This window comes from Rhineura floridana, chromosome 2 (assembly GCF_030035675.1).
Source record: "Rhineura floridana isolate rRhiFlo1 chromosome 2, rRhiFlo1.hap2, whole genome shotgun sequence".
Classification (NCBI taxonomy): domain Eukaryota; kingdom Metazoa; phylum Chordata; class Lepidosauria; order Squamata; family Rhineuridae; genus Rhineura; species Rhineura floridana.
Window position 1 is genome coordinate 112,899,909 of NC_084481.1, and position 14,833 is coordinate 112,914,741.

A 14,833-nucleotide genomic window follows, 5' to 3' on the forward strand; every position below is an offset into this window, starting at 1 on the left:
TCAACAGGATCACTTGCTCTATCCAATGGAATATCCCCCAGAGCCATCAGAAAAAAATAGCCATTATGCAATGAAAAGTATTATGGTTCTGATGGATGCTGCACAGCTAATTTACAATGTATGCAAAAAAAAGTACATAATTGCTCTTTGTTGTTATTGTTCATGTTATTTTTTGGGGAGAACAAAATATAAACTGTTCTTTTTTAAAAAAAAAATCCATCAGGATCCTCAGTCTCCGAGGGCGGACCATCCAAATTGGTCCCCCATCCCTTCAGACAGAAGTAGTTGCTGCAAGACCAAACTTCACCAGGAAGTGGTCAGACTATGACAATGGAGTAATATCTTCCCCACCTACTTCCAGTACATTCCCGCTCCCCACTCGGAGCAAAGACCAAATTGAGAGTATGCCCCACTCTGTGTCAGACCATTTGAGACAATCACATGGTCACCATAGAGGCCACAAAATCTCAAACTGGACTCAAGCTGTTCTTAGCATGGACGTTTAAGTCACCCAGGATTATCATTCTGGAGACCACCATGGCCAGTCTGGCCAGGGAGGCTGTTGGGCAGCAGGGTGGGTGGTACACCAATAGCATTCCTGTCTCTTTGACCTTGCACCAGATGCAGTCCCCCCAGTCCTGCTCCAAGGAGGAAGGGCTTTCGGGTGATGGAGAATGAACTTGTAGTAATCCAACTGAGGTCTACATAGCACTCATACATGTCTCTACACTATAAATATTTCTCTTGAGAATTCTTTTTGATCCCTTGTTACTATACATATTTGTGTTTTGAAAACAAATGGAGAGGCAGTGTGTTGTAGTGGTTGGAGTGTCGGACTAGGACCTGGAAGACCAGGGTTCAAATTCTTACTTGATCATGGTGCTTGCCAGATGACCTTAAGCCAGTCCGCTAACTTGCAGCCTAACCTACCTCATAAGGTTGTTGTGAGGATAATATGGAGAGCCACATATGCCACCTTGAGCTCCTTGAAGAAATCCAACTGCAAAAAAATTAAGGTTTTATATTTTAACTTTAGTTTTCTGGCATACTCTGATTCTGGTTAAATGAAAGTAACCTTTTGCTAATTTGCTTTTCGTGTACTGATATGCTTCATCACAATTACAGTTGTAAATGCTGTATTGCCTTTGTTTATCTTGCATCCAACCAGAACAATACAGAATTTAAAAAAATAATAAGGGGAAGGAAACCTTTTTGTAAAATGTGGCAGCACCCACCCTCCCTTCCCTACTTTACCAGGCCATGGGAGGGGGGGTGTCATATAAAATGTGAGGGTGCTTGTTTTTTTAATTGTGTGCATCAGCAAGCACAGAAATTTGAAATCTGTACCTTTCCGTATGAATGGCGGTTACTTTTGAGGCAAAGAGGATAGGAAAGATAACTGGATGGATTCATTTGACACAGGGGTAGATTTCATGTACTCTTCACTACTTAATACTGTGAGAGACATTAAGTAGTAGTATAAACCATAGAGATAAAATTTTGGATTTTAGTAGCTTTGTCCTTTGTCACAATAATAGTAGCATGTTGTGTCCACAGGAAGAATTGTTACCTTCTATAAACATTCACTTGTTACCAATCCACTTACTGGGGATCATTATCATGATTATCTGGGCAGAGATGCTCTTTTTCACCTGACTCACCCTTCTCATTTTTCTCACAGCTTGCGAGAACATCACCGTTCTGCCATTAAGGTGATACGTCGGATGCAATATTTTGTGGCAAAGAAGAAATTTCAGGTGAGGTGATGAACAGAGAGCTGCTTTATCTAAATAAACTATTTTATTCTTCAAGTTTACCATTGTTTCTTTTATGGGATTAAGAAAGAAAAGACCTTGGCAATTCATTTTAGAAATGGTGAGTTACACTCACTATTCTCTCCCTTCTTGAATAGGGTGGTTGTTTAGCAGCAGGTTAGTCAACTGTAGATGCACTGCGAACAGGCTAAGCCCCTGAAATGCACCATGAATTAAAATGTTATTTTCTGCTAATGGACTTGACCTTTCACCTTCTGTTATCTCTGTCTCTGTACAATGCAAACATTCTCATATGTCTTCATTAATTCTGAGCTGTATATTATTGTCAAGCTGACTCAGTGGGCCTAGAGATTAGAATACTACCTTAACCTTGTTTCTATCTCACACTTGCTAAGGTCCTGATAAGAAAGCTGGGATAGAATTTTGCTAGCACACTGGAAGATTTCTGCCACCTTTATCTCACACGCGCTTCAGGGAAAGTCTGTTCTGAGCTAGCTATATTTTACAGCATACTGATAGTATAATTTCCAGTGTCAATTTTAGTTATTGGCATTCTGGCATCTCAATAGGCTGTATTCCCATGAACACATAATAAACTTTAGGTGTTTGAACTTCAGTAGCAAGCTTTTTCATCTTGTCATTCTGTTCTTCTTGCACACAGTTTGTATGTGGTAGTCAGAACCATCAGCCTTATTCATGAAAGGATTACAGAGTTCATGGAAAACTTGCTGGGGATAAAACTACAACCTCCTGCGACTTCTGTATTACACCTTATGCTCAAACACTAGGACTGATATATTTATCAGGCGTAAAATTCTACACCCAGACAACCCAAATTCGGTTTTAAGAAAAACTGGTTTCTGTAATGTAGACTAGACCACTATGCATGATTTTTCTCTTACACTGCATAATTTATTTATTTTTCCTAACTATTGTGCATACTTTCTTTGGATTTTGCCAGTCAGAAGGAGAGAAGGGCATGGAACTATGCAGAATATTGATGCCTCACCCTCAAGCAGTGGAAATCTTGTTCGGCCAGTTTTTTGACTTCTGAGATTTTTGAGCAAGACATTGCCCACATGCTTTCAAACATGTTCTTTCCATACATACAGGCTTTATTTAAACTTGCTTTTAGAAATAAAGCAAGATAAAATTAGTACTGTGATGTGGCTGAAGCTGGAAAAATCCACTTTCTTGTAGGCAGGCTCCAGGTCACATTGGTAACCAATGGAAGTTTGAGTCATATGGGTTGCTTGGGTCAGGTGGCTACTTACCTTTCAAGCACCACACCTCCACTGAGGTTGATTTTATTGGGAAAGAGGGTAACCAGTGACCTTGATAACCTATGTGATCAGGACTTCAATATATTACTAATGCATAGTAAATACTATGTTAACCCTAGGTAGGGTCCTAGTAGTAACCATTATTATAACAACAATAATACAATGACTGGTCCTCTGTGAAAGAAAGCACATTTTGGATTGTTAAACTAAAGTATCTGCTTGTGTGAACATGGCTCTATATAACAATTTAATAAACTGTTAAATAATTAAAATAAACTTAGTAAAATGATTAATTTAACACCAATTTAAATAATCTGCATATGAAGTAATAACCAATTTACTAAATTTGTATAATTGTACTGTTTCTTTATTTGAAGCATTTTTGCCTACTCTTTCACTGAAAAGGGTCCCAGAGTGCTGGTCTCTCAGCAGAATCTATGGAGTGTTTGATTTAATTCCATCAGGCTTCAGCAGAGGGTGAGGTTTGGGGGCACACTATCAGCTCCATTGGGCTCTTCCCTCAGCTGTCACTAGGCAGCAGCCATTCCATTGCTTTAACTGAACAGGTACAAATCTATCTAGGAACACTTTCTACCAGGATTCTCTCCATCTTTCTAATGAAAATCAGTTGGAGTGAGCTCATAACCACTAATAGTGAAGATGCTATGCAAGCAGTATAACTAGGCAATAGAGGATTGACAATAATAGGCAATAACAAAAATGGAATTTCTAAAATAGTTGACATAGCTCAGCTTATTTACTTTTGAGTAAGCTTAGCAGTAATGGAATAAGAGGAGAGGTCCTCTTGTGGATCAGGAATTGGTTAAGTAGCAGGAAGCAGAGAGTAGGAATAAATAAAGGGATGTGGAAAGTGGATTTCCCCAAGATCCCTACTGGGACCTGTGTTACTTAGCTTGTTCATACAACAGTGAAGTGGCCAAGTTTGCTGATGGTACTAAATTGTCCAGGGTTGTTAAAACAAAATGGGATTGCGAAGAGCTCCAAAAGGCCCTCTCCAAACTGAGTGAATGGGCAGTAAAATGGCAAATGCAATTCAATTTAAACAAGTGTAAAGTTATGCTTGTTGGAGCATATATTTATTTATTACTTGATTTATGTATCTCCCTTCCTCCCAGCAGGAGCCCAGGGTGGCAAACAAACAAAAGCACTAAAAACACTTTAAACACCATAAAAACAGACTTTAAAATACATTAAAACAAAACATCTTTAAAAACATTTTTTTAAAAGCTTTCAAGACTTTTTTTTAAAAAGGCTAAAAATACTGGTTTTAAAAAAAGTTTTTAATACATATTAAAAAGAAATTCCAACACAGAAGCAGACTGGGATAAGATCTAAACTTAAAAGGCTTGTTGAAAGAGGAAGGTCTTCAATAGGCACCGAAAAGATAACAGAGATGGTGCCTGTCTAATATTTAAGGGGAAGGAATTCCACAAGGTAGGTGCCGCCACGCTAAAGGTCCGTTTCCTGTGTTGTGCAGAACAGACCTCCTGATAAGATGGTATATATGCACATGGGATGTGAACTGGAAGTGACTGACCAGGAATGAGACCTCAGGGTAGCCCTGGATAGTTTTACGAAGATGTCGACCCAGTGTGTGGCAGCTGTAAAAAAAGGCAAACTCCATGGTAGGGATCATTAGGAAAGGAATTGAACCTAAAACTGATAATATCATAATGCTGTTATCTATGGTGCAACTGCTTTTGGAATACTGTGCACAGCTCTAGTCACCTCACCTCAAAAAGATATTGTAGAGTTGGAAAAAGTTCAGAAAAGGACAACCAAAATGATCAAGGGGATAGAGCAACTTCCCTATAAGGTAAGGTTGCAGCATTTGAGGCTTTTTAGTTTAGAGAAAAAATGAGTAAGATGTGGCATGTAGAAGTGTATAAAGTTCTGCATGGCATGGAGAAGGTGGATAGAGAAAGTTTTTCTTCATCTCTTATAAAACTGGAAATCGTCGGCATCCAATGAAGCTGAATGTTGGAGGATTCAGGACAGACAAAAGACAGTACTTCTTCACAAAGTGCATAGTTAAGCTATGGGGTTCGCTCCCATAAGAGGCAGTGATGGCCACCAACTTGGATGGCTTTAAAAGAGGATTAGACAAATTCATGGAGGACTCCACCACCACAGTCAGAGGCAGTAAGCTTCCTAATACCAGTCGCTGGAAGGCACAATACGGGAGAGTGCTCTTTGCATTCAGGTCCTGCTTGCGGCCTCCCATGGGCATCTGGTTGGCCACTGTGAGAACAGGATGCTGGACTAGATGGGCCACTGACCTGATCCAGCAGGATCTTCTTATGTTAGGAAGGTGTGGGCTTTACCACATTGTTAAAAGAGGAGGGGTGGGTTTAAGGGCAGGGACAGCATGTGTAGTAGAACACATTGGTAGAACTCCAATATCTGATATGAGAGGATCAGCTATTCTGACATCTCCATTTTAAGCAGATTCTTTCTTTCTTTCTTTCTTTCTTTCTTTCTTTCTTTCTTTCTTTCTTTCTTTCTTTCTTTCTTTCTTTCTTTCTTTCTTTCTTTCTTTCTGGCTGTCTGGCTGTCTGGCTGTCTGGCTGTCTTTCTTTCTTCAAACATGGCAGGTGCTTAATTTTAATTTAGGAGCCTAAATTTTAATTTAGGAGCCTAAGAACAGCCCTTCAAGATCACAGCAAAGGTCTATCTAGTCCAGCATCCTGCTTCCCTAAGTGTCCAACCAGATCCCTTCAGGAAGCACATAAGCAGGACATGATGGCAAGCTGTTTCCCATTTTGTCCCCAACAATTCAGTAAGATACTACCTAATCCCTAGCATGGAATTTGCCTTTTTCCACAGCTGTGGCACACTGGGCTATTGTTGCCATTGAACTACCCACCACAACCCCAAGATCTCTTTTTAGATAATCAACACCAGTAAAGATCCCATTAGTGTATAGTAATACCTCAGTTAACAAAACAGATGCATTCCTGGACATAACTTCTTTAACAGAAACTTTGATACCAGAGATAGGAATAACATGGAAAGAATAGGGATAGGTTCCTACACCTGTTCATAGATGGTGGGGGCAGCTTCAGCAGGGGCTTTAAAGGGTGCCTCCCCCTCCCCTTCTGAATCCTATTGGATCCTTCCCTCCCCAGCCCTGGGAGAAAGCAAGAGATCTCTTTAAAGCAAAGCAAACACACAGGCTTGTCAGTTTCACTTTAAAGCAAAGGCATAGACTTGCCAGTTTATTGATAGCAAAGCAAAGACATAGGCTGGTCAGTTTTAGCTTAAAGCAAAGGCACAGGCTTGAAAGTTTATCCATAGTATTTATTTTATTTATTTATTTTATTTATTAAATTTATTAGTCGCCCATCTGGCTGGTTGTCCAGCCACTCTGGGCGACGTACAAGATAAAAACAATACATTAAACGTTAAAATTTAAAAACCTAACAATAAAAACCTAACCCATCCCAAAAGCCTGCCTGAAGAGCCAGGTCTTCAAGGCCCGGCGGAAGCTCATCATAGAAGGGGCATGGCGGAGATCATTTGGGAGAGAATTCCACAGGGTAGGGGCCACTATTGAAAAGGCCCTCTCTCTAGTCCTTACCAGTCTAGCTGTTTTAATCGGTGGGATCGAGAGAAGGTCTTCTGAGGCTGATCTTGTTGAGCCGCATCCCTGACGATGCTGGAGGCACTCCTTCAGATAGACTGGGCTAAAACCGTATAGGGTTTTAAAGGTCAAAACCAACACCTTGAATTGGGCCCGGTAAGCAACCGGTAGCCAGTGCAACTCCTTCAGCACTGGAGTGATGTGATCTTGCCGGCAGCTGCCTTTAATCAGACGAGCCGCCGCATTCTGTACCAGTTGCAGCTTCCAGACCATTTTCAAGGGTAACCCCACGTAGAGCGCATTACAGTAGTCTAGGCGAGAGGTGAGCAGGGCATGTACCACCGGTGGGAGCAGATGGTTGGGGAGGTAGGGGCGCAGCCTCCGTATCAGATGGAGTTGATACAGCGCCGCCCGGCTCACAAGCGAGACTTGGGCCTCCATGGACAGCTGGGAGTCAAGAATGACCCCCAGGCTGCGGACCTGGTCTTTCAGGGGCAATCATACCCCATTGAGCACCAGGTCCATATCCCCCAGCCTTCCCTTGTCTCCCACAAACAGTACCTCGGTTTTGTCAGGGTTCGGCTTCAGCTTATTCCTTCCCATCCAGCCACTCACCGACTCCAGGCACTTGGACAGGGTTTCTACAGCCAACCTCGGTGAAGATTTAAATGAGAGATAGAGCTGCGTGTCATCCGCATACTGATGACATTGCAGCCCAAATCTCCTGATGATTGCCCCCAGCGGCTTTATATAGATGTTGAACAGCATCGGGGAGAGGATGGAACCCTGCGGCACCCCACAAGTGAGAGGCCAAGGATCCGAAACCTCATCCTCCAATGCCACTCTTTGGTACCTCCCAGAGAGGAAGGAATGGAACCACTGCAATACAGTGCCCCCCATGCCTAACCTCTCCAGGCGGTCCAGGAGGATAACGTGGTCAACGGTATCAAAAGCCGCTGAGAGATCAAGGAGGACAAGGAAGGTGCATTCGCCCCTATCCCATGCCCTCCTCATATCATCTACCAAGGCGACCAAGGCTGTTTCAGTCCCATGTCCAGGCCTGAAGCCCGATTGAAATGGGTCCAGATAATCCGCTTCCTCCAAGTGCGCTTGCAACTGCTTTGCCACCACCCGCTCAACCGCCTTGCCTAAGAATGGCAAATTTGAGAGTAAAGCAAAGCTGGTCAGCTTCACCTTAAAAAAGCCTTTGTTAAAAGGAGCTTCATTACTGGAGGATTTGTTAACTGAGGTGTTACTGTATATATGATGTTAGGAACTTTTGCCCCAGTCAGTATCACTTTAGTTTAAATGAGCCTCATTCCCAGGCATCCAGTTTGGAGAGAGACTTTTATATCTCTTATGTTTTCACTGCCCCAAATAATTTGGTGTAATCCACAGACTTGGCAGCTTCACTGTTCACCCTTGGCTCCAAAAAGTTTGTGTACAAAATTATTTATTTATTTATTTAATATATGTGTATGCCGCTTTTCATCACCAGGTGTCCTCAAAGCGGCTTCCATAGGAAAAATAAAACAATATAATAAAAACAATTCAGAACATAATAATAATAATAAAAAACTTCAACAGTATCAATAAATACCACAAAATATCAAAAAACAAGTTCAAATCTCAAGTCAATCTAGTCTGCAAAAGCTACAGAAAACACACACACACAGAGAGAGAGAGAGAGAGAACAAATATACAGTAGAGCTCCATCATTGTATGACCATCCATGTCTCCAAGAGGAGAAAGTTACACCACTGGGGCACCATTATAGAGAAGACCCTTCTCCGGAGAGAGTAATGTAGCCACCTATCTGGTGTTAGAGGAGTTCTTTCAGGCATTCTAATGAGCACATAATAGCAGCCATCTTGCTTCATAGTGGCTACCCCGAGAAACCTACTTATAAGCTTAAGTTCTTACTGACATTGAATAGGCCGTGCCCAAGGCCACTGCCTTGGACTTCTACAGCTAAAGATCTTGCTGGGCCACACCTTTGAGAGCTGCAAGGTGGAGACAATTCTGCTGGCAAGCAGGCTGGCTAGCTAGGAAACAACAGGTAGGTGCTCACAGGGTGCAGCAGATAGTTCTAGAGTCCCTCAAAATTCAGAGGTACTCTGCCTTTGCAGTTGCTTCTGTGTGGCCTGCTACCCCAGCAGTAGTAGCCAAATTGTTCCCAAAATTTTAAACAGTGTTTTTTAAAAAGGTACCTTTTCTGCTAACGAACATCGTATTCCATGAAAAGGTTGTCTTGTGTCCATGTTCTTCATACTGAAAATGAATAATAAAAGCTGTTGTACATGGTGCACAAAGTTTATTTTGGAGTTCCATTGCTGACGAGGGTAACTGACATGTCTGTTGTGGCTTACAATGATGTCACCAGACGCTCTTGATGTATTTATAGCTTTATATTTCAAAGTGTTACCGCAAACTGTGCTATACTTTATACGTAATTCAGTTACCTTAATGTCAATCAGGAATTGTGTATGTAATTTTCTGTAATCACTTCAGAGGGCTTTCTGGCAAACAAAATAGTTCAAAGTTCTTTGTACTTCAAAGAATGTTGCACACGCTTGTACTTGGCCATTGTTTGGTTATACTTCTCAGAATTTCCTGTAGCTTGAACTTCCCTCTTTTCTTTCCCATTTTGACTATGAGGGAAGCACTGTGTCTGCAGCTGCTACACCCCCACCCAATGGGGAGTAGTAATAGTATGCAGCAGCTGTGCAGATATTTAATGTCTGCCATTCTCCGTTGTGCCTTCTGCAAACACTTTTCCTGTATATTATGCAGAAAATTCTAACTCATAACATAATTATTACCATCAGCAAAGTTCCTAATTACAAAAGGAGGGGGAAATAAAGCAAACAATTGGTAATGGAAAACAGTGCAGAAATTTGTTGCCATCAATATTAAAGACTTTGGGCTGCTAAATTGTGCACTTACAGAACTCCTAATAGTTCCCGGCTGAAACGTTTCCAGTGAATTGTGTTCTTGGAGTTGTTGGAAATTTACGTGTAAGGATTTCCTTTTAAAAATGATATTCCGCTTAAAAATGATTATGTTGAGGTGCAGAAAAGACAATTAATTTCACACAAAAAATGTGGGGGGAGCAACGGTAGACATCACGAAGTCATCACAGTTTGTGAGCTTACCACATTAAAACGGCTGTGTGAATCAGCCATGACTTTCCGTATTACATACAGCTTCATACAACTCACAAAACTTTCAGCTAGAGCCAATGTTGTGAAGAGTGTTGAGATATGGACTAGGACTGGAGAGACCCAAGTTCAGATCCCTGCTTTGATATGGCTTACTAGATGACTTTGGGACATATAGGGCTGAGACTTGCACAGTTTTCCACATTCCAGCCAAGTGAAGTGCTTTTAAGTTCCATTGATTTAGGTGTGAGAGTTAAGCACTTGTCTAAGTCGCTGATATTAAGTAGGACTTAAACCTACATAACTTTGGCTGGATAATGCCCAAACTTTCCAAAATATTTGTACTATATTTGGTTTTTCTAGTAATACATATTGCATACAGTTAGATATCCTAGTGAGCTTAGTGCCTGACATTTATAAGTATGTTTGCATGAGAGCTGCTTCATCAGTATGTTTTTCCTACATGGAATATGTTTTTCCTCTGAGGTTGTGTTCCTTGACTAAGCAGAGGAGAGGGGGTTGGACAGGGATATTAGAGTCATGTACTGGCTTCCCATTCCCTAATAACCTGGTGCACACATGGCACAGGAGGAAAACAGGGCTTTGTTGTGCCCTATGGGAGTTCTTCTCTTTGTAGGTACTGCTCCCATAGTAGGATTGGTTTGAGTGTTAGCTCACTGTAACATCAACTATTCCATTAGCCCTATGGACTAGGGAGAGTTCTAGCTTACTACTGGCTACTAATACAAGAAACCTAAAGTTAGTGCACTTTCATGGAAATAAATCTGTTATGGTAATTTTAAGGGGTGTTTTATATGCATTGGTTTACAGTTTTTTTTAATTCCTTGATCGTTGTACTCTATTTATGGTTACTAAAGAACTTCATTTTAAAGGCAGAAGGGGAAAATTCTTATTAACATTTATAAAATTATGAAAGGATTTTTAAAACATTCTTAAAACTGTATTTCCCAACCAAAAATGTATGGCAAAACACAGAAATAGCAGGTGGGTGGTACAGATCTATATACACTCCAGTTTGCAACATTTCAGCATATTTTAGAACTGCCTTCCCCAACCTGGTCACCTCCAGATGGTTTGAACTACAATTCCCATTAGCTCTGCCAGTGCAGCCCTTGTAGTCCACAACATCTGTGGGGGGGAAGGCTGTACTAGAATAACTAAAAACAGATCCCGGGAGGAACAGGCTTGATTCAAAATGGCCATGCTCAATGGGGTATCCCTATACCAATAAATGCAATTCCTTTACTTTCTCCCTAATAAGCAAATTGTTGACATTACTACCATTACAACAAGTAAAGAATGGCACTATGTATTGGGGGGGGGGGCTGTCATCATGATGATGATGTACACTTTGGTAGTATTTAATAAGTTCTCATTTCTTGTAATATGTGCCAAGTATTACGAGCTGGCGTAACACAAGTTTTGCCACTTCTGAATATGATAACCAAATTAGTAAAACCTTTGTACACAGCATCTTTAATTGACAGGTAGGAAGGCTCTGTGTGCTCAGAAATCCACTGAAATGACCTCCAAAAAGTCAAATAGATGAATAGACCTGTCTGTTACTTTCAGCTGCAGATTCTGCGGTCTGGTGAGCTCCATGATCTCTGGCTCCAAATTATACTCCTGCCCTCAGCCACTTGCCGCACTCTCTTGCCTTCCACTGCCTGTTGCTCCATTTCCTTACCTCAAGATAAGGATTTTTCTGGAGGAAGGAGGAAGACAGAGCAGATGTGGAGGAAGTGGACTGTTTCAGTGTTCAGCCCAGCTAATTTTGGTACCAAGCAAGTGGTTCATCACCCATTCCTAATACGTTTTTTCTTTTCTTTTCTTTTTAAAAGTGATGGTTAATAGTATTTGCTGCCTGGAGATGAGCTGACAGATCCCATGCCGGTGGTGGCACACCTCAGACTTTCTAGATCTACTTTGGTTTTTTACTAGTACCTCTAGGTCCACCAGATCCAAAATAGTAGGTGGGGTGGGGGGTTGGGCCAGATGCAAAATCAGGGTCAGTGGGTGGAACCAATTACCTACTGCTCCCCAAGAGCCATGCACTAGCCTGCATACGCAAGTACAAATCTACATCTGTTTAATTATTTATCGAATTTACAGCCTGCTCTTCATTGAATGATTTCAATCCCAGAGTGGGAAACAAAACAATAAAGATAAGCAGAAAAAATATGCAAAAATTAAAAAATCGTATAAACAGGTCCAGTAAACAAATCAACAATTCTGTCATAAGGCAGGCAAGCAGGTAAAACTACAATGTGGACAAAAAGTAAAGTTTCCAATTTAATTAAATACCTAGGTAAAAACACATACACAGGCCATTCAAATAGACTGAACAACCAATGATCTTAACAACAGCTCCCAGCACATTTTTCACCTATGGCAGCCTATTCACTTTCCTTCTGTCTCTCACACTCCATGCCAACAGACTCTCTCGGTGGCTTTTGAGCAACTTAACACATTTCATCCCCATTGGCCAACCCATCCCGTCTCTCTCCCTGAGTGGTATGAATAGTTGCCCACAAGCACCCACAGCAAGAACCTCCCACCCATTGTCCATAGTAGCAACAGAGCAAAACACAAACGAAAAAGAAAGTGGCAATAAACCAAAGCTTGTGTTCTTTCCCCCTTACCATTCCTGACAAACTCACAGGCCTCAAGGTCAATAAGGCTATTAGGGAGGGAGGTGCAGGTAGATTTGCTGGCCTTTTCCATCTCTCTCCTCACTAGCCGGCACAAACAGCATTTGGTATCCTTCAAATCTAAGTTACTACAGATCAGAGATTCACTGTTCTGAGAAGAACTAGGTTGTTTTGAACATGGGACTCCTTTTCTTTACCAGCTTGATTGGTTTCCTAGTTTGTTCCTGGGTGCAATTCAAAGTGCTAATAATTACCATTAAAGCCCTAAAAAGCTTAAAGTACCAGGATACTTAGAGGTCTCCATACCCTCAGGTCAGCTGAGGAGGCCTGTGTAAAGTATGCTATCACCGTCTGTGATGCTGTTGGCAGCCAAGAACACATGGGAGACCTTTTCTGTTGCTGCAGCAATTACTGCCACAGGAGATCCTGCCCTTCCCCGCTATTGTTCTGCTGTACGCTAAAGTGTTTTTTCATCCGGCAGGCCTTTATCCTGATCAGTGTCTGTTCTTGTCACTGTCTTCTTTTCCTGTGTTTTTATGAAGCAGTTGGTTTGTTCTTTGGGTTTTGGTTTTATTTGTTTTATCGGTTCTCTCTCTAGCGTGTTTATTTTAAGTTTTGTTGTAAGCCAACCTTACTTAGTGTTCAGTTCTGATATAAAAAGTGGAATATAAATGTTTTAATTAATAAATAAAAATTGTGTCCATTAGTGATCCTTTCCTACTACCTTTTTAAAGTTGTATGAGACAGGCACAAAAAGAAAAAAAGTTAACTTCCAAGTCGTCCTGATCTTTCTGTTATCAATCCTGTAGGTCACTGTTCTTCAACCTTGAGTCCCCAGACGTTGTTGGACTACAACTCCCATCATCCCCAAACAGCATGGCCAATGGTCCAGGATGATGGGAGTTGCAGTCCATCAACATCTGGGGACCCAAGGTTGAAGAACACTACTGTAGGTGTTGTATGCTATGCTTTATAGAATTTAACAGGTGTTTAATTCTCTTCCAATTTACAGCAAGCTAGGAAGCCATATGATGTACGTGATGTTATAGAACAATACTCTCAGGGTCATCTCAACTTAATGGTGCGAATAAAAGAACTTCAGAGAAGGTATGGAACAGAATACTCCTGCCCAAGCGGATAAGTAGGTCTGAAAAAGAACAGCTGCATGCTGAATATGTAGGCAAGTGTGGAGAACCTGTGACCCTCCAGATGTTGTTGGACTCCAGCATCTGTCAGCTACAGATAGCATGGGCAGCGGTCAGGGCTGATGTTAGTTGGAGTCCAGCAACATCTGGAGGACCACAAATTCCCTGCCTGTGATGTAAGGCCTTGGCAATTAAAAATTCTACACCTGAACTATGAAACAGAGGCATTATATTCCTCTGGACCTTCAGATCTGGATCAATCCATGGAACAGAATGCAGTAAAGCATCAAAGATGCTGGCCATGGCCTGGAGTCTGTGGATGTGTGCAGGGAGATTATATGTGTGAACAAGGAGAAAATGAAAAGGGGAGATGCTGTGTCAGAGGATGTGTATAGATTACTTGGTTTTAAAGGGCTACTCAGCCATTCAAGATGAAAATGAAGGTTAGGCTAGCAAACATCCATTTACTGGTTAATGGTGATGCGTGGAAGAAGAAGCATTCTGTCCATCATTTCTCCCTCTTCCCCAGACTGGGCTTATTTTTAGTCTCAAAACCAGCTTTGGGAGGGGAGTAAGCAGGCAAAAACTTGTTGGCTAGGGAAGGGGTAAGCAGTTCTCTCCTGCCTGCCAGTTCTCCCCAGCACATGCCCTAGTGACAGGGCATTTAGAAGGTAAGCAAGAGTTTGGAATCCTCCATTTGTCTCAATCCTCTCCATTCCACTCTCAAGAATAAAAAGCAAGACTGAGAGAGGGTTGTATTGAGCAACAGAAGAAGAGCTTGAAAATGTGACTACGTGACAGGACCCTGGACTATTTTTATATTATGCCATTTCCACCAGTGATTATGAGGCCTTCAGGAACAAGGAACAGCCTCTCTCATGTATTAATGAATTAATGTTTGCTTTTACCTATCCTAGGTCTTTGGATACAGCAGAATAAAAATCAGATTTTTTTCAAAAAATGGGTAGGAATGTGCAACAAAAAAACCCCTACAAAAATGACTGCCAAGGGACTTGTTTTTAGTTAAGCATTTAAATGCCACACACCAAAATTCTTTCAATCAAAACTGAATTCCTTCAGCGGTGAAATCTTGCTAACATACAGTTTTATAAAGCATTAGCAAATTGCAGTCTTAGTCCTGTTTGGATCAGACAATCTCTCAGTAGAACGTTCAAAGGACTGTTACAAGTGAC

At 41.4% G+C, this 14,833-nt stretch overlaps 1 protein-coding gene across 4 annotated transcripts in view; it reads left to right on the plus strand.

Annotated features, from left to right (window-relative positions):
• Positions 1 to 14,833, plus strand: part of KCNQ1 (potassium voltage-gated channel subfamily Q member 1) — a 507,266-nt gene that overhangs the window by 363,079 nt on the left and 129,354 nt on the right. For all 4 annotated transcript variants that reach the window (XM_061610163.1, XM_061610164.1, XM_061610165.1 and 1 more), the window contains 2 exons: positions 1,682 to 1,757; positions 13,508 to 13,602. In XM_061610163.1, the coding sequence (XP_061466147.1) occupies positions 1,682 to 1,757; positions 13,508 to 13,602 (171 nt within the window). The remainder of the gene's footprint in view (positions 1 to 1,681; positions 1,758 to 13,507; positions 13,603 to 14,833) is intronic.